The sequence below is a fragment of the Copadichromis virginalis genome, linkage group LG8 (assembly GCF_057382275.1).
Source record: "Copadichromis virginalis isolate Kocher_CV1m ecotype Utaka linkage group LG8, C_Virginalis_male_GT1.1, whole genome shotgun sequence".
Classification (NCBI taxonomy): Eukaryota; Metazoa; Chordata; class Actinopteri; order Cichliformes; family Cichlidae; genus Copadichromis; species Copadichromis virginalis.
In genome coordinates this window covers 30,059,775-30,079,220 of record NC_140625.1, presented here as the reverse complement: position 1 = coordinate 30,079,220, position 19,446 = coordinate 30,059,775, and the positions used below count along the sequence as shown (strand labels likewise).

The following is a 19,446-nucleotide window of genomic DNA, read 5'->3' as shown; positions in this document are numbered from 1 at the left end:
TTAACAGTTGGAAAATGCACCGCTGGAGCCCAAAGAAACCAAATCAACCACCAAACTGTACTGACTGTAATAGCTACCCCTGTATTCTTCAGTTTCCCCTCATTTTTATATCTGAAACTAGGTGTGTTACTGTCTCATGTCACCGACAGTCTGAAATGATTTATTCACATATATCTCTGGTGGTGGCACCAGAATGAGAGATGTGATCAGAGGGATGCACACTAACACATCTGGAGCTGTGGGCCTGAAGCAGCTCACAGGCCTCGCTCGGTGTCTTGCACGCAGCCTTCTCAGGATTTCATGAGAACTTGTTTGCTTTACCAAATTCTCCAGAAATAAGAGAACCTGCACAACGTTTTAAAAACTTTATTAAGCTGTATAAATACATTTACTAGACTCACATCAGTACAGGTAAACATCACAGGTCAGCACAGCCGTTTTAATAGTTTACAGACATGTACAGTACTTAAAACATTACAGTGCCGTATTAAAGTACAGTTACACGTTCGATTTAGTCTCCTTAACAGGAGCAAGTTTTAAAACAAACTGAGCCGAGCAGGTCAGGCCCGAACAGCCTTCACATCACATCAGTGTCGTTTAGTCGTTTCTAATGTAAACCATGTAATCTTCTCTGACACGTGAACATCTGCTGCTTTTCTGTTTTACTTGTTTGAGACAGCTGATTAGACAAACCGAGACTTTTGAAGATGACTTTGTTTTAGTGCTGTTCAAAGACCAAACCATTAACTGTTTAAATAACTGGTACAATGATGAGTTTCAGTGCATATACAGAGGAGAAAAGAAGAGCAGGGAGAGATAAGTGGGTTGCATTTCAGCTGAACACTTCATGTAAGTCAGCTCTGCTGCACATCAACACTTTTTTGAAAGAGTCTCGTCCTCTTCCTGTACACTTCTCATGTTGTTCAAAATGCAGTGCAGCCATTGTAGTCGCGCTGACGAGACAGTCACTTTTTACAGGAGATAACATTTCTACAGAATATGAACTTACAGCAACACTGCTGGTTTTACATGTTAACCTCATATTTCAGGCTTCTAGTTTTATTGCTCCGTCTTTGTTGGCGTTTCTGTCCCGGCCTGCTTCCATCCCACGCTCGAGTCTGGTTTGAGGACGATGAAGAAGAGAATTAAGGCTTCCGGGGTTCAATGTTAGTCTTTTTAGTGCTTCTGGACTCAATGCATGGCTGGCGTCGGGGCGATCTGCTCCGCCGGTCCGGTATCTGCTGCTCCTCGTGCTGAGCTGCTCATGGCTCCGTGGTTAAGGGTGACCAGCGGCAAAGCGCTCAGCAGGGCCTTCTCCAGCTTCTGCTCCAAAGCATCCAAGCGGCGGTCCATGTGCTCCTTCAGCCTCTTCTCCATCTCCTCCAGACGGCGCTCCATAGCTGAGTCCAACTCCCTGAAGGGACATAAAAGAAACAGTAACACTTTTTGAGAAAGTTGGACTTAATAAAATCTGTGTGCATCAGCCGCTGGTGTTGCCGATTTATGAGGAGGTATACAGCTGAAGCCACTGTCAGACAAGTTGAAGTGTGCAAGCTGACACTGAATTAAAATAAAGGGGACTATTTAAGGTCAGTCAAACCTTTGCCTGATCATCACTAATCAGAGATGAAGTTTTTTGACCGGGTCGCTGGTCTGTATGTGTATTTCTACTGTGTGATTCTGACAGAGCGGAGTGACTGTGGGCGATTCTTGAAAATGAAGCCACATCAAGAGACAAAAGCCTAAACATAAGCTAAACCACCCACACAGTCGGTGCTGACCATCATCTTCCTCAGACCTCACAATCCTGCTGCATCCACACTGATTCAGCCAAACCACCAGGAGGAAACTTTCTAAACTGAAAACACTAAAAAGATAAATAAATAATTTTTTTCCACCTTAAATATTTTCAGTCTTTTTGCAACATTTCTGTTTTGGTGGTTTACATGCAGAGTCCAACAGCATTACTATTTTGCCCTCAATGATCCTGACAAATCCACAAAATCCTCCATTTTTTTCTTTCCTTGATTCAGTCACACCAGTCTGGCAGCTCCAGTAACTAAACCAAGGAAACTCCTGTTCAGTCAGTGAGCGCTGTCTCTGATCCTTGTCTGCACACTGATGGTTACTGTACGACATCCTCACAGGGCACTCTCCTGCTTTATGAAATATCAGAAGGTAAAAGTATGACAGGCTTGATGTACTGCGCTTCCATATCGGTAATGAAGGCCTCAGTCATACAGGCCTAGAGGTCAGTTGCTGACAATTTAGCAACCAGGTGCTGGGAAAAATGAGTATTCCACAACAAGCTGGCAAGTGGTTGCTGGCGATTGCTGTTAAGCTAAAGCCCCTTCACACAGGCTTGGAGACCAGTCAGTCGCCGCCGAACAACTACTCACCACTAGAGAAAAGTGTGTATTCTGTGAGTGATCAGCAAATAGTTACTGGAAGCTTCAGGCAGTCTCTAGAGTGACATCCATTGTAAAGAGATATGCAGAAAACCTCCTTACATTTCTTTGGTCGCTAGCAGAGGGCTGCAGTAACCAGACGTTTGCATGGAAAACACCAACTTATCTGCAAAAACTCAAAAACGACTCAACACACAGCAGTGAATCTTTAACACAAACTGGAAATGGAGACAATCCACCTTCAATTTTAAAGCTGGCAATCTAATTATGCATAATGAAGACTAGTTAAAAATGTCTCTGTGAAACTCAGACTAAGACGAGTCTTAGTTTGGAGCAAATAAATGAACCCATCTCAGATTACAGCAGACGTAAAGTCAGATAATCTACAAACAAGCTGTTATAAAAAATGTTATTAACCTTCACGCTGTGATAAAAAGGCAATAAAAAGTAAATGTGCACGTGAACTCCAGACAAACAGCATCAGGGGGAAAGAATAAACAAAGGAAGTGAACACACAGAGAGAAAACACAAGGAGCTAAACTTCAAAATAAAACAGGAAGCAAACAGAAATGGAGACCAGGAATAATCTCACATAAACACAAATAAACACAAACACGTGAGAACAGAGGAAAAACTACAAAAACACAAAGGAGCAGAAAAACTAACAACAGCCAAAGACGATTATAAAAACCGAAACAATTAACATCTACTGTTCAAAGCAAGCAAAGCCTTTAAGTAATCTACACCATTTATTACTTGTCCTCGGTTTTCTGGCATCACACCTGAAGTCTTAAACTCTTTAAATATTTTAGTCCGACGACTCGTGGGAAAGACGTACCGTCGTGTCGCTGTCCTCGATGTGGAGTCACGCTCTGTCAGCCCACATGTGCTGCACAGATCTGACAGAGAGCCTGATTTATTGTGCAGTTTAACTCACAGAGACATTTTTATTTGAAGAGTGACACTAGGGTCAGCTGGAAAGTTACTCCAGCCACAAATAAATAAATACATAAAGGATTCTGTTTGTTCTGATGCAGCTTTTCAGATATTTTAATGAGTCACACAAACAGCGGTCCTGATAAATGACCTCTATTGTTTCAGTATCAGCCAGCCTCTAACCAACGGCAGCGCCTTCTGCCTACCTGTGCCTGTCAGCTGTTTAACAGCCAGAATGATTTTTGGGAATCACCACAGGAGAGATCCTCCCAGCAGATGTCATGATATCCATGAATATTCCAGCATGTAGGAAATGTTTGGGCGTCTGCTCATTCTTCACTAACACTATCAGCTAGAAATGTGACCTCAGACAATCAAAAGCATTGTTCTGTTGGACAAACGAGTCTCTGTTTAATCCACACGCTCAGAGCCTCAACAACGTGACTGTGCAACAATCACACAGCTGTGGTAACCGAAACACAGCAAACACAAATGCTTACTGTTCCGATAACAACAGCCATACCTCGCAGTTTTATATCATTTACATCAAGGCAAGGCAAGTTTATTTGTATAGCACAATTCAACAGCAAGTGATTCAAAGTGCTTTACAGAGACATTAGAAACAAAAACAAATAAAAAGCATGATTTAAAATTGATTAAAACAAGCAAACAAACAAACAAACAAAACAGATAAAATCAAAATAGATAAGATCAGTAGTTAGTGTAAGTTTTGAAATTTAAGCTTAAAGTGTGGATTTGGTGCTTTATTCAAATGCAGCTGAGAACAGGTGAGTCTTCAACCTGGATTTAAATAAACTGAGTGTTTCAGCTGATCTGAGGCTTTCTGGGAGTTTGTTCCAGATATAAGGAGCATAAAAGCTGAATGCAGCTTCTCCGTGTCTGGTTCTGACTCTGGGAACTGATAAAAGACCGGATCCAGATGACCTGAGGGATCTGGAAGGTTCATACTGGGTCAGGAGGTCATTGATGTATTTTGGTCCTAAACCATTCAGAGCTTTATAGACCAGCATCAGAACTTTAAAGTCTATCCTCTGACGGACAGGCAGCCAGTGTAAAGACCTCAGAGCTGGACTGATGTGGTCCACTTTTTTGGTCTTAGTGAGGACTCGAGCAGCAGAGTTCTGAATGAGCTGTAGTTGTCTGACTGATTTTTTAGGTAGACCTGTAAAGATGCTGTTACAGTAATCAAGCCTACTAAAGATGAATGCATGGACTAGTTTTTCCAGGTCCTGTTGAGACATCAGATCTTTTATCCTTGATATATTCTTGAGGTGATAGTAAGCTGACTTTGTTATTGTCTTAATGTGTTTTTCTAAGTTTAGGTCTGCATCCATCACTACACCCAAATTTCTCGCCTGGTTTGTGGTTTTTAGATGTATAGATTGAAGTTCTCTGGTGACCTGTAATCGTTTTTCTTTGGCGCCAAAGACTATTACCTCAGTTTTGTTTTTGTTTAGCTGGAGAAAATTGTGGCACAACCAGTCATTGATTTCCTCAATGCATTTACCAAGAGCCTGTACAGGGCCTCGGTCTCCTGGTGACATTGTGATATATATTTGTGTGTCATCTGCATAGCTGTGGTAGTTTATTTTGTTGTTCTTTATAATCTGTGCCAGTGGGAGCATGTAAATGTTAAACAGAGGGGGTCCCAAGATGGAACCTTGGGGAACTCCACATGTGATACTTGTCTGCTCAGATGTGAAGTTACCTGTTGATACAAAGTATTTCCTGTTTTCTAAGTATGCTTTGAACCAGTTTAGTACAGTTCCTGAAAGACCTGCCCAGTTCTCCAGTTGTTTGAGTAATATGTTGTGGTCAACTGTGTCAAATGCTGCACTGACATCATTAACAAGAAGAAAATTTCACCAAGTGGCTCCACAGTGTGAGGAAAATGTGACAGGCATGTGGTGAGCAAACACAAGTGTGAGTATGTTTAATGACGCCAGATGCAGGAGGAGCTTCTGGGAAGAAAACAATTAAATCAGAAGAAAAGGTCCCAAACACAACAGCAGAAACGGGAACGACTGACAGATCTGTGCATGTGAAAGGCCACAGCTGATAAAGCTGTCCAGAAACACACATGTTAGGTTAGGTGTTTATTCTAAATCTACCTCGGGCTGTGGGTGGACAATAAACTGGACTGGTCATGCAACACAGAGCACCTGTATAAAAAAGCCCAAAGCCGACTGTACTTCCTCAGGAGGCTGAGGTCTTTTAACATCTGCAGGAAGCTCCTGAGGATGTTTTACCAGTCGGTGGTTGCTGGAGTACTTTTCTATGCTGTGGTGTGCTGGGGGAGCAGCACAGCAAAGAGGGACTCATCCAGGCTGGAGAAACTGATCAGGAAGGCTAGCTCTGTGGTCGGCATGAAGCTGGACACTCTGGTGACAGTGGCAGAGAAAAGGACATTAAAGAAACTGCTGGACATTATGAACAATGCCAGGCATCCTCTGCACACGGCCATTAACAACCAGAAGAGTCTGTTCAGTGACAGGTTGCTTCTCCCAAAGACAAGAACTAACAGACTTAAAAACTCCTTTGTCCCACACGCCATCAAACTGTTTAACTCCTCTCTGGAGGGGAGAGGGAGGGGAAACAGGAGGACAAAGGAGAGGGAACAACTAAGCTGTAGTGCCTCTTCACCTCACTGTGCAATACCTTGTGCAATACTTTTTGTAAATAGTCAACAGTGCAATAGACTCAATACTTGAAATGTGCAATTCACTTGTATTTTTATTTTTTATTCCTATTTATTCTATTTATCCCCTTTGTATATTTTATTTATATTGTCTCTGTATTTATATATGTGTGTGTGTGTGTATATATATATATAACAGTTCTGTAACTGTAACTTCGGTCGTTGCTGTGCTTTTTTTGGAAGTCGAATTTCCCAGAGGAACCCACCCGAGGGATTAATAAAGTTCTATCTTATCTTATCTTATCTTATCTTATCTTATCTTATCTTATCTTATCTTATCTTAAATGAGCTGGGTGAGGTAGACAGAAGTGCGTAAGATAAAGTGCTGTATAAATGAATGTATGGTTGAAGTGTTGAAACAGCTGGTTTAATGTAGGAAAAAGTACAATTATGATGCATTTCTGCATTAAAAAAAGAGTGTCCCTAATATTCCGTCTGTGAAGACTTCTGCAGCATGTACACACAAAAACTGAAAACTGAACACCTACCAAGGAACGTGCATTGGACTCGTCCAATTTTAAGACACAGCTCCAGTTAAAAGCAGAAATCCTTGAGCCACTAAGAACCAAAGTCTTTAGTATTATGCAAAAAGCTGCTGCAGGATTCCTGTAATGATTCTTCATGATACTTCACCTACAACACCCCCCTCCTCACCCCACACAAAAAAGGATTTCACACCACCTCCTCCCACCACAACTCTTCATATTCATGAAGCAGATGTGAGGAAGCAGTTTAAGAGTCTGAATGCTCGAAAAGCTCCCGGCCCAGACGGTGTGTCTCCTGCCACCCTCAGACACTGTGCAAACGAGCTGGCCCCAGTGTTTTCTGGCATTTTCAACTCCTCACTGCAGGCATGTCATGTGCCTGCCTGCTTCAAGTCCTCCACCATAATCCCTGTCCCCAAGAAACCTAGGATCACTGGACTAAATGACTACAGACCCGTGGCTCTGACATCTGTGGTCATGAAGTCTTTTGAGCGCCTGGTTCTCTCCTATCGCAAGACCCTCACGGCCCCCCTCCTGGACCCCCTGCAGTTTGCATACAGAGCCAACAGGTCTGTAGATGACGCCATCAACATGGCCCTACACTTCATCCTGCAGCATCTGGACTCCCCAGGAACCTACGCCAGGATCCTGTTTGTGGACTTCAGCTCTGCCTTCAACACCATCCTTCCAGACCATCTCCGAGGCAAGCTTTCCCAGATGAATGTGCCTGATCCCATCTGCCGGTGGATCACTGACTTCCTGACGGACAGGAAGCAGCACGTGAGGCTGGGAAAGAATGTCTCGGACTCCCGGACCATCAGCACCGGCTCCCCTCAGGGCTGTGTTCTTTCTCCTCTGCTCTTCTCCCTGTACACCAACTGCTGCACCTCCACCCACCAGTCTGTCAAGCTAATCAAGTTTGCAGATGACACCACCGTTATTGGACTCATCTCGGACGGGGATGAGTCTGCCTACAGGAGGGAGGTTGAACGTCTGGTGTCCTGGTGCAGCCACAACAACCTGGTGCTGAATGCCCAGAAGACAGTGGAGATTTTTTGTTGTTACACTATCTCTTACCGTACACTACTAAATCTCCATTTGCACTATTTGCCTATTTTGCACCACTATGCCTTCTTACTTGAATATTGTATATTGTATATTGCATAGCTTTTTTTTTTTTTTTTTTTGTTATACGTAAAATTGTATTGTATTTATTTAAATTTTTACTTTTTAATTATTTTATTTGCATTTTTCTAATCACTAGGGTTTGAGAGTAACGCAATTTCTATTCTGTGTATGTCCTGTACATGTGGCAGAATTGACAAATAAAGTTGACTTGACTTGACTTGATTATTGTGGACTTCAGGAAGCACACAGCTCCACTCCCCCCCATCATCCTGACTGACACCCCCATCACCTCTGTGGACTCATTCCGCTTCCTGGGTAGCACCATCACCCAGGACCTGAAGTGGGAGCCCACCATCACCTCCGTCATTAAGAAAGCCCAGCAGAGGATGTACTTCCTGAGGCAGCTGAAGAAATTCAACCTGCCAACACGGACGATGCTGCAGTTCTACACTGCAATCATCGAGTCCATCCTCACCTCCTCCATCACCGTGTGGTACGCTGGAGCCACTATCAGGGACAAACAGAGACTGCAGCGTGTTGTGCGCTCTGCTGAGAAGGTGATTGGCTGCAGACTCCCATCTCTGCAGGACCTGTACACCTCCAGGACACTGGGGCGTGCAGCTCGGATCTCAGCTGACCCTTCTCACCCTGGACACAGTCTGTTTGACCTGCTCCCCTCAGGCAGGAGGCTCCGGTCCATTCGCACCAGAACCTCTCGCCATAAGAACAGTTTCTTCCCCTCTGCTGTTGGACACATGAACAATAACCATATGACTGTCCCCGCCACTAACACATGACCCTACGCTGTGTTCACTGCATCATTCCATGTTTGGCACTGATCACCACCTGCACTCATGTATATATCATGTATATATCATGTATATATCTATCTACTTAGCACTTTTAATTCTTATTCTCATTTTTATTTTCATGTCTATTTAAGCTTAATTTATAACAGTATTTATAACAGTATGTTTGCACTGAAGCACCGCAGCAATTTCCTAATGTTGTAAACCCGCTCAACATTTGGCAATAAAACCCTTTCTGATTTCTGATTCTTTTCTAACACAAGGTGGCGCCAAATCATCTGATTCCAACATGGAGCTGCTGTAGGAAAAGTGCTCGCTACACTCGACTCACCACGTGCCGTTTCTCATCATCTTCTCCTTCTCTGCTGCAGCATCATCCAGTCTCAGCTGGGTCACCTGACCGCAGACGTTCTGGAGCATGGGCAGAAGCTCGGGACCGGAGCCGAACCCCTGGTTGACCCCCTGTTCCTTCAGGAAGTGCGACAGCATCTCTGTCAGCTGAGTGTAGCTCATCGGGCCGCCGTTCTCACTGGGACTCGCTGGAGACGGATAAAAGGTTTTATCGAGGTGTTAGAGAATTACCACAAATAAGTTTTTCTACAAGTAGAAGCCCAAATCCACTCCTTAGTGACTACCATGTTCATGTATGTGACCATAACAGACATGATCATCCTTACTAGTGTTATCAGTGCTGACACTGGACATTGGCAGGTCTACGGAGGAGGGGGTGGAGCCCTCCGACATCACTCCGTTCTGGGTCTGTGAATCTTCATCTGCAGGCCTCAGGAAGCTGTCTGGAGGCTAGCGACATTGAAAAACATCTGACTTACAGAGTGTTTAAACATCTTCTGAACACACATTATATCTGCGTCAAGCTGACAGAAGCATACAGAGATGCAGGTGGATTTGTGTGCATAGTCTCTAAAAGGATATCTGACTTTACTTAACTTTAGTTGTGAATCTGAGCAGCTGGTGGAAGATTACCTGATTCCTTCACTGCTTTAAGCTGAAATACACTCACTGCACATGTGGACAAAACAAGCTAAAGCCAGAATCTGACTTTCAGATGTCTCTCTTATCATACATGTAAACAAGACAAATCTGAAATAATACTGTAGCACAAAACTAGTCGGACTAGCTGAGCTTAGCTAAAGAGCCTCTGATCACAGTGGCTTCTTTTTTTAGCTACCTTTAAATCACATTAGAATTTATAGCTGTGGCATCTAAAGGTTCCAAGAAAACATAAAAACCTCTAAACATCAATCAGCTTTCTTCTTTCTGTACAATTATATGCGGACAATTAGAATCACTCAAACATTTCACATAATAGAAAAACACGATCATCACAATCAATGAAGTGGTCCAAGGTTTTTCTTTGAGTTCATCAAACAGGCAGCATTAATGGATTAAAGTTCTGGCAGACACTCCAGACCAAACCTCAGACTCCAGCCAGTTTAGTTTTTCTGAACTTTCTTTGTTAATCCAGGCTTTCTGCTTCAGGCTCTGTTCACACTCACAAAATCACTTCACTCTTTTCTTCTGCACCAAACTGGTGTGGGCCGAGTTTTTAAATGGTCTAATCTAAGAACAAAGAACAGCACAAATGGGTTTTTGTACCTTAAATTCTGCAGGTCGAGGCAGAATATTGCCAGCTCCTGGACACATGCTGACTTCTCTCCCCAAACCAGAGAAAGCTCCACTGCCCATCAGGAGAGGCAGGAAACCAGCCAGAGAGCCGGTCTGATTCTGGAGAGACAAACACCAACACATGCTTCAGTCCCTGTTTCATTCTTTATGTCTGGTTAGTTCTTATGCTTTGGACACTCAGAGAAGCCGTTCCAGTTCCAGTAACAGTAAGATCTGAGACAGAGGCCTGACAAGGTACACAGAAACTCAAATCCATAAGGCATACTCTCATCAGCAGGAAACACCCACATTATAAATGTCAGAGAGAGCATCTCTGAGCTAATTTACCTTCTGCTGGAACTGCACCATTTCCATGAGATTCTGAGCTCCTGGCGACAGGCTTGTTCCCATCTCCTCCATCAGACACTGCACTCGCTGCATGTCTATGCCCGGGTTTGGGGCTGGGCAGGACTGCAGCAGCTGAAGACTCACGATGACTTTAGCCACCATAACACTGCTCCTACCTGCCAGGGAGAGTAACTGGGAGAGAAGCAGCTCGTTAGATTCTCATACAAACACGACTGTGTAACAAACTGCATAAACTAAAATGTTCTGTTTTACCTTCACTTCACAGGCAGAGGATGGCTCCTCAATGATCAGCTGCTTCTTATAGAAAGGCCCTCTGTCAGCACTGTGATTCACAAACAAAAGAAGAAGCATCACTTCTTAACATCAGACAATCAGCAGCGTCTTTATCAGAAGACCGAAGACCCTTTGCTCATTGGCTCTTCTGACCTGTGCAGCCTGTGTACCTGTCTAGCTGGATGCTGTCGTCCTTCGATCCCCGTACAGTCCCACAGTACTCTCCGGTCTGGCTGTAAACCTCCATGGTTCGAGCCTCACTTATAACGAGCAGGCGGCTGATGGTGGCAGGTAAGCTGGGGTTGCAGTGGAACTTCAGGACACAAGGAGACCCTTCCTCCATCTGCTCTAGCAGCACTGGATCACCACTGTGTGTGGCAGATAAGTGGGAAATGTACCATTCACTTAAATAAAAGGAAAATCCACTTCTCATCTTTGCCTTCTGTGCGACTAGACAAAGATTAATTGCAACTGCCTATTGATTATAGCACTAACTGCTTCTTAATATCAGCTAGAAGCTTCTTACCAGTGAGTTTCTTCTCTGTCCAACTCACTGACTTCATCTTCTTCTTTGGCCGTGTTATTGATGTGAACAGGAAGAACGACGTCAGCCAGTTGACGCCCCTGAGTGTGACAGACCCAAGCAGCTTCACTTTTCACAGAGATGTCCACCATAATGCTGCGGCTTGCTGTAACCTTTGAGCCAACGACCTAGGATACAAAATTGGAAACAATTAGGAGAACGGGTTACAGATTCAAGACAAGATTAAAGACTGAATAAAGCCACTGTAAGACAGAAACAATAAGAGTCATGTGCTTTTGTCTTTGGCAAAGATAGTGGATATACTGGAGCTGCAGCTCCAATATATCCACGATCCTTCCTCTGCACACATCCAAACCATCCCAGCCTCACTCTCTCTGTCTCCAGACCGCTCAGCCTCAGCTGTCCCTCTGATGTACTCATTTCTAATCTTGTCCATCTTTGTCACTTCCAGTGAAAATCTTAACATGTTTTGCTCGTGTTGTCTTTTTGTCTCCATCTTCTTCTTGTGCACTGTCCGTTGCTTGTATGGTTGACCCTAGGTATTTAAACTCATCCACTCACTCAGCCTCTTCCACCTGTCTCCCTCTCATTCATGCATGTATTCTTTCTCGCTTCTTCCAGCTCCCTCGTCTAACTGCGGATCACAGTGTCGTCTGCAAACATCATAATCGACAAACACTGCTGTCTGACCTCATCTGTCAGCCTGTCCATCACTACTGCAAAGGAGCTCAGAGCAGATCACTGGTGTAATCCCACCCTCAGCCCACCTGTCTCTCTTACCGCACACCTCACCACTGTTCTCTGCCAGAGTGCCAAAGTTCCTCTTTTGACACACTATTTTCCGCTTTCGCTGATCCATAAATAAAGAGTGAAGCTCCTTATGACCTTCTCTATATTTCTCCATCAGTACTCTCAAACATCACATCTCTGGAGTTCTTTCTCAGCATGAAACCATACTGCTGCTCACCGATCATCACGTCGCTGCCTAACCTAGCTTTAACAACTCTGTCCCAAATCTTAAGATATGACTCGTCATTTTGTTTTTACTCTCTGTAAACTTTTATTTCAACTAAAGTTTGCTTTTATGATCATTCTTTTTCTACTTTAAGTAATAGAAATGCTGTGCAGTCCCACACAAAGCGGGACCGCTGGTCTCCCTGGTCCACAGTTAGTCAGGTGGGCCAGATTTCAGATTTAAATGAATATGATGATGAATATGTGATATGTTTGATTTCTGACAGTTTGTTTTAAATTACAGGCACAAATGTTACTCTGAATGACGTGTAGAGCAGGAGTACACACAGTACTGATCGGTTGTATGTTGTCACATCCGATTCTTTGCTACAGCTGCAGTAACTCTGTGAACGTCTCGCCGTGACGGGAAATAAAGCGCGTTTACCTTCAGAGTGCCTCCTGAACCCGCTGAGAAGAAGCTTCCAGGCTCTTCTTCTTCACGTTTCTCCAAACATGTCTGAAAATCTGCTAATTTTAGCAACAATTAACGGCTAAACGATTAGCTGAAGCTACAGCTGACACGCGACGCTGGATCGTAGGATTGTTGTGGTGTGACGTCATCAACAGGCGCCGCTCGGAATGCCGTTGTTCCGTTCCTAACGTCTGTTTGGTAACTAAAGACATGTTTATTTCTTGATTTAAATTAAAAACTTTTCCGGACCCAACAGAAACGTGTACGTCGGGTTGTGCAAAATCATCCAGAGTAACTCTGAGGTTGTGTTTTGACTGTTAATCCTTGTTGAAGTTAAAATAACGAATGTCTCTGTGAACCTGGGCATGGACTTCACTGAGTGCTACCGAGACACGGTGTCCAGTGTGGCCGCTGCCGCTCGCTCAGGCTGCACTAGGCGGCTGAGGACGCTGATTCAGAGAGGCTGCAGTGTGGACTGTCGGGACAACCGAGGCTGGACCCCCCTGCACGAGGCGGCGGCAGCTGGCAGCAAAGTGTGCGTCCAGGAAATCCTGTCAGCTGTCAGAGGTAAGAGAGGCTGCTGCACAGGTATCCAGTACTACTTCCTTTAGGTGTCTCCAAAGGCGGATCATCTGCCTTCCTTCTTCTCACCCTATCCCAGCATCCTCCTCTGTCACACCAACCCTCTTCATGTCCTCCTTCACACGAACCTCCTCTGAGGTCTTCCTCTTTTCTTCCTGCCTGGCACCTCCATCTTCTGCATCCTTTGGCCACTGTCCGTCTTCTGCACATGTCCGAAAGGTCTCAGCCTTGCCTGTCTAACGTTGGATGCAAAGTTAGAAGAGACCCTAGTGTCCAACAGTCCCCATCGCTCCAAACAAGAAGGGGCTCAGAGCCAATCCCGGATCTTATCCCACCCTCACCTTCAACCCATCTGTCACTCCTACCCTCCTCCACCACTGTCTCACTGCCCTCTAATATGTCTTGCACCAGCCTCACATACTTCTCTGCCACTCCTGATGTTCTCACACAGTAACACAATATGTTTGGGCCCATTACAGTCATACTATGTTTGACTGGCAGATGTACCTGGAGCAGCTTCAAAGGGATGCGTGTCTACTCCCGGGATCGAATCAGGGAGCTTTCACTTGATAGAAAGTGAAAACTGAGATTATTTATTGCTTTTTCATAAATACATGCTCATTTTGCATTTTTAGGACAGCAGCATGTTTAGTTCAAAAAACATTTAACAACAACTGCCAAACTTTTGAAAAGCAAAGTGCTTTCACATTGTTGCTCGATGTGGTATTTCAGATGGACGACAGGTCGGGACTACTCAAGTACATTACACAAGTACTTCTTTACTCAAGTAACGGTGAAAAAGTACACAAAAGTACACACTCTGATATGTGCTCAAACTTCCACCTTCCATATTAATATTATAATAAAATATTATTTATACAAACTTTATTTCAACTTAAATTCAAATTCTAATAAATTAACTCAGCTTGAACTCCTGATATGCTGAACAAAAAAAGAAAGGGAATTTAAAAAGCTCTCTTTGCTGCTGACTGCACTTTAGATGTGTGACTTTGTCGTGAAACCCAAACAGTAAGATGACTATAGTGAAAGGTTAAAGTGGGATTTTACAGATTTTGTGCACAGCCTGTCATCAGCCGGCCCGTCCTGCTCCTCTTTATGGATTTATCCAGCAGGATATGAGCTGATGTTACATGAGCTGTCGTTTTATTGATTTACATGGATGCTTCTTTGTGAAAAAGATGTACTTGTACTTGTATTGACAGGCAGAATCTGATACTGTGGAGCCTTTCATTGAGCCAGGTCAGCTTGACACTGAAAAGAGCAGAATCCTAATATTTTCCATTACATGGCGTTCCCATTGACAGCATAAGGCTAGTGCAAAGGTGGAATCCAGTGTATGAATCAGTTTGTGGCTTTGATGATATTTCTTAGAAACATTGCATTTAAAATGTCCATTAGAAAATGTTAGTCTCTCCTCCTCTTCTGTAGCACAAGCCGCAGCTTATGGGCATCTGCACCAAAGAAATACCATTCCATATCATTTAAGCCAGGAGTGAGGAAGTCCAGGCCTCAAGGGTCGGTGTCCTGCAAGTTTTAGATGTGTCCTTGATCCAACACAGCTGATTTAAATAGCTAAATGACCTCCTCGACATGTCTTGAAGTTCTCCAGAGCCCTGGTAATGAACTAATCATGTGATTCAGGTGTGTTGATCCAGCGTGATATCTAAAACCTGCAGGACACCGGCCCTCGAGGCCTGGAGTTCCCCAAACCTGATTTAAGCCTGATTGAATCCCAGAGTATACTGAATAAATAAATGATGCAAACTGTATTTTTTTTCCTCTCTGATCTCTTCATGTGCGAGCACCGGTGATGGATATTGTTCCTTCTGCTTGGGGTCTGATTAGTTCGATGTCTGGAAAGTACCCAAAGACAGGAAATAGTAGCTCACATATGTTAAACCTAAACAAAATCAGCCTGGTTAGAAAATGTAAGAAGTAGAGATGTTTGTGTTAAAATGAAGAGAGTAAAATTCAAAGTAAATGGCCTGTATTTATATAGCGCTTTACTAGTCCCTAAGGACCCCAAAGCGCTTTACATATCCAGTCATCCACCCTTTCACACACACATTCACACACAAAGTAAAGTAAAGTACAGAAGCACAGTATCTGTACTTCATTACTTCCCACCTCTGAGGGTATTTCTACTCCTTCTACTTCTCTGCTGGACTCCAGATGGATGTGAATGATTAATGGATAAATCAGTCACTTCAGCAGCTGTTTTAAAGTTATATGTGCGTTTCTCTTATTTGCGTTTTGTTCTTCCTCTTTGGTTTCCGCCTGTGTGCAGCACGCTCCTCCAGCTGTAGTCGTGTTTATGTGAACCATCTGACGCATGAGGGTGAGTCTGCCTGTTACCTGGCAGCGCAGTGTGGACACCTGTCAGTGGTCCGACTGCTCCTCAAAGCACACGCTGATATCAACCAGCTCACTAACGACTTGTCCTGTCCTCTTTATGAAGGTATTACAACTGCGCTTCACTGATGTTTAATTTTTTTTCTGTTTTTGCTTGTCTAACCCTTTAAGCTCCTCTAACCAAATGAATGTCCCAAAATGTGCTTCCAGCTGTTAGCCACGGGCACACAGATGTTGTAGCACTGCTGGTAAGAAAAGGTGCTGAGGTCAACAGAATGCACACAGAGTCCGGCTGGACCTGCCTGCACCAAGCTGCATATAAGGTAGGCATTAGCATTAGCACTCACGCTCTTAAACGAACAGTTTTCATTTAACAGTAGATCATGACTTTTTGGTTTCGGTCAGGAAAGCATGGTCACATCTGTTGGGGATTTTCCCTTATTGCCCTTAAGTTTTCTGACTGGCTGCAAGGCACAGAGAGAGAGAGACTTTGTGCATGTATTAACCTTTTTATTACATTTCACTTATAAATGAACTCATTTTTTACCTTTGAACACCTGCAGAAAATGTGCAAACTGGCACATAAAAGTTCAGCAGAATGCAGGGATGCAGTGATTTCTTGTGATGCTCACTGTGAAGAATGTAGGGCTTAAACGTTCCTGCTCTCTGCTGCCAGCATTAGCTGTGGGGTCCTTGTGTGTTTGCTGATTGTATTTAAGATCATGTTTCTCCCAAAGGGCCACACTGAGATCGTGCGCATTCTTGTTAACAAATGCAACCTGGAGGAAGTAGATGATTACAGGATTTCCCCGTTATTTGTGGCTGCACAGTACGGACAGAGGGGGTGCCTGGAAATACTCGTTAACGCCGGTAAATATGATTTACTTTTAATGGTAGCTGTACATTTGTTTTCCTCCTTGTTAAAGGATCTCATGCTCCATGTCCTCTTGGCCTCTTCTTTAGGAAGTAATTAAGTAAAATAGATTACACAGTTAATTTTTAACCTGCTTTCACTTCAGGTGCCAACGTGAACACGCAGGCAGTTGATCTGAGTACACCTCTGTTCATCGCCTCTCAGGAGGGACACCAGGCCTGTGTGGACTTCCTGTTGGACCACGGGGCTGACCCTAACATGGTCTGCAGTCACGACTGGCCTCAGTTTGCCATTCACGCCGCAGCCCAGTTTGGTCACATCGGGTACTGACACATAAATTAACCTCTTTTAAAATAAGGCTGATTGTGTATTTTTGACATTTTGATATTCTGTCACTCCAGCATCCTCAGGAGCCTCATAGCTGTTACGGATCATGCGTGCGACCGTGGCGAGAGCATGGTGAGTCCGGTGTATGTAGCTATTAACAGCGATCAGACCAAGAGTGTGGAATTGCTGTTGAGGGAAGGTTACAGCCCAGACGCCCAGGACTGCTCACACACCCATGGCCTCCTCTCACCGCTCTCCCTGGCCTTGTATCGCACACCCCAGAAACCTTACAGGTGTGTAAGAATGCCGATTTTACCACCTTGCACATATTTGCAAGATAAACCAGATGGTTTATTTTAGTTTGATATTAAAATCTCTTTCAGTGAGTCGGTGAAACTGCTGATAGCTGCAGGAGCAAGGTTGAATGAGGAAGATTGGATTTATGCTTTGGCCACTGACGAAGCAGACCTGCTGCAGCTGATATTTGAGCACCAGTGGATACCTCGCCCAGAGGCTGTGACCAGCGACGAATCTGTACTGCAGCATGATGGGAAAACTGAGCTGAAGCTGAGAGAACTGAACGAGATGCTCTGTGTGGCTCTAAACCAAGTACATTTTGCTGGCTGCTGGCTTCCTCCTCTCCTGAAGGCAGGACTGGAACCATCTTTACTGCTTCAGCCCCACATGTAAGGCACCACTCCACCTCTGTCTCCTTAGTTATCAACAAGCTGTAATAGGTTTGTTCCCTGTTCCCTGTTTGGGCCTCTAAAATTCAAAAGCTTGACTTTGTTTAATTTGGCCAGGCACAGTTTCAGGGTCACCCTCTCATGCACAGCTGCTGTTTGGAGAAATCACAGAGGATGTTCTAAGTAAACAGTTCTCTAACTTTCTGACTCGCCCACTTCAGAAGCCAAAATAAGGTCAAACCCCACAGTTAACAGGTTTTATTAGTCAGTGATGTTAAACGAGGATCCCAATTAAATTTTAGTGACATTAAGATTAGCACAGTAGCATTTGCATCAGCCTGTTTTTGCCTGCCAAAATCAAATTCACTCATCTTAATTGCGCTCATTTTATTTTCCTACCTTCACTCACCAGCAGTGGCCGTTTCCCCCACCAGAAGAGGACTTCGGGGGAATAATCTTAAAAAAAAAAAAAAAAGCTTCCATATTTAAAGCTGTCTGGATATGCCTGAGAAAATTATTTTAAACAGGAGATCGGCTAAATTTAAGTCAGGATCCAAAGCTGGTTGATCACCCATCATCATTATCTGTTCCTTTGTGTCATCTGTCCTTTGTAGGTTGGAAGAGGCAGACAGCCAGGTGTTAAATTACCTCCTTGAGTTTGTAAACTGGTCGACTTTATCTCCCCATTTGAAACATATTCTGGATCGAAGGGTGGCAGAAAAGTCCTGGGATCCACATCCATGTTTCGGTACAGCAGTAAATATGCACTGCAGAGTTTAAATAACCTGCACGTGGAAACACTGCAGCGATTGATCTTTTCTCTCCACCTTCTTTCAGACTCCGTCCCCTGTCTTTCCCACATCTGCCGGCTGCAGGTCAGAGCACTGCTGGGACCAGATATCCTGATGAGGACCAATGTCGTCCAACAGCTTCCTGTCCCCAACCTGCTTCATGATTTCCTTAAATTCAGGGACATCCCAGAAGCTTCATACCCACACGCGCCACTATTGCCAATTTTACAGCGAATCGAGGAACATCGCAATACACACCAGCACAGACATGTTCTATGACCACATCGGTGTCTTATGTTCAACCCAAGAATCCATATTATTCCATTAAATGCAAATATTCAAGTCTGGTTCATCATTTTATGCACATTCCTATTTGGAGTATGGATGGATTGGAGGTTTAAACAGAAGAATGTCAGGTACAGAAGAGGGACAAATTAATAGAAAAACCAAAAAGCCTCTTACTAAGGTGTTGGACCACCAGAACAGCACTACTGCTCCTTTATGTTTATTCTTGAAATGTCTGGAAAGTCACTGGAGCGCTGGACACTATTCTTCCAAAAGATATTCCCTCATATGTTTTGATGATGTTGGAGAGGACCGTCTAATGGTCAAACATCTCCCACAGGCGTTCATTTGGATTGAAATGTTGAGACTGCACACGTGTGATTCACACCATTTTCATATTCTTCAGTGACCCTTGTGCCCTATGGATGAGGGGAATTCTCACTCTGGAAGAGAGCATACATTAGGATAAAAGCCAATCACATAGACAAACGTTGTATTGATTTGCAGTGATCCCTCCCCTTTTTGTGCAGGAAGTACAGCTAGTGTCAATAAACAGCTCACTAGTGGTTAAAATAACAAAGCAGCCAAGAAATATATATCATACAAATAGATGTAATTATCCAAACTCATTCATATACTTCCTCCGTTTTATTGGCACCAGATCATCAAAAGCTGTACGGGGACGATTAGATGGCTCGTACGAGTCTACGCACTGCAGGCGTGAAGGATTACGGGGTGTTTTTTTCCTTTAATTTGTCATCTATCCGTAGCTTACTTCACCTGTTACTTTCTAGAAATTGTATTG

The 19,446-nt window shown here is 43.9% G+C and overlaps 2 protein-coding genes across 2 annotated transcripts; one reads left to right on the top strand and one right to left on the bottom strand.

Moving 5' to 3' along the window:
* Positions 1-351: 351 nt before the first annotated feature.
* lg8h10orf88 (linkage group 8 C10orf88 homolog) lies at positions 352-12,870 on the bottom strand. The gene is made up of 9 exons (XM_085467051.1): positions 12,697-12,870; positions 11,280-11,464; positions 10,924-11,121; positions 10,733-10,802; positions 10,460-10,651; positions 10,103-10,231; positions 9,163-9,286; positions 8,817-9,024; positions 352-1,414 (listed from the first exon to the last, which is right to left on the bottom strand). Exons 2-9 carry the CDS (start codon positions 11,426-11,428, stop codon positions 1,192-1,194), a joined length of 1,293 nt encoding a protein of 430 aa, XP_085323177.1. The 5' UTR covers positions 11,429-11,464; positions 12,697-12,870; the 3' UTR covers positions 352-1,191.
* Positions 12,871-12,943: 73 nt separating this feature from the next.
* Positions 12,944-18,698, top strand: asb3 (ankyrin repeat and SOCS box containing 3). Its single transcript, XM_085467037.1, has 9 exons — positions 12,944-13,290; positions 15,614-15,784; positions 15,889-16,001; positions 16,416-16,548; positions 16,698-16,875; positions 16,954-17,172; positions 17,263-17,565; positions 18,180-18,313; positions 18,403-18,698. Exons 1-9 carry the CDS (start codon positions 13,089-13,091, stop codon positions 18,633-18,635), a joined length of 1,686 nt encoding a protein of 561 aa, XP_085323163.1. The 5' UTR covers positions 12,944-13,088; the 3' UTR covers positions 18,636-18,698.
* The last annotated feature ends 748 nt before the right edge of the window (positions 18,699-19,446 follow it).

What these genes read in the sequence shown, in the direction of transcription:
- lg8h10orf88 (XM_085467051.1), bottom strand. Translation starts at nt 11,428, where the DNA reads ATGGTGGACATCTCTGTGAAAAGTGAAGCTGCTTGGGTCTGTCACACT. An exon ending in CCTCTGCCTGTGAAGTGAAG is followed by an intron (nt 10,652 to 10,732) that starts GTAAAACAGAAC and finishes CTTCTCTCCCAG; the next exon opens with TTACTCTCCCTGGCAGGTAG. An exon ending in TGGTGCAGTTCCAGCAGAAG is followed by an intron (nt 10,232 to 10,459) that starts GTAAATTAGCTC and finishes TTGTCTCTCCAG; the next exon opens with AATCAGACCGGCTCTCTGGC.
- asb3 (XM_085467037.1), top strand. Translation starts at nt 13,089, where the DNA reads ATGGACTTCACTGAGTGCTACCGAGACACGGTGTCCAGTGTGGCCGCT. An exon ending in GGAAATACTCGTTAACGCCG is followed by an intron (nt 16,549 to 16,697) that starts GTAAATATGATT and finishes CTTTCACTTCAG; the next exon opens with GTGCCAACGTGAACACGCAG. An exon ending in ACACCCCAGAAACCTTACAG is followed by an intron (nt 17,173 to 17,262) that starts GTGTGTAAGAAT and finishes AATCTCTTTCAG; the next exon opens with TGAGTCGGTGAAACTGCTGA.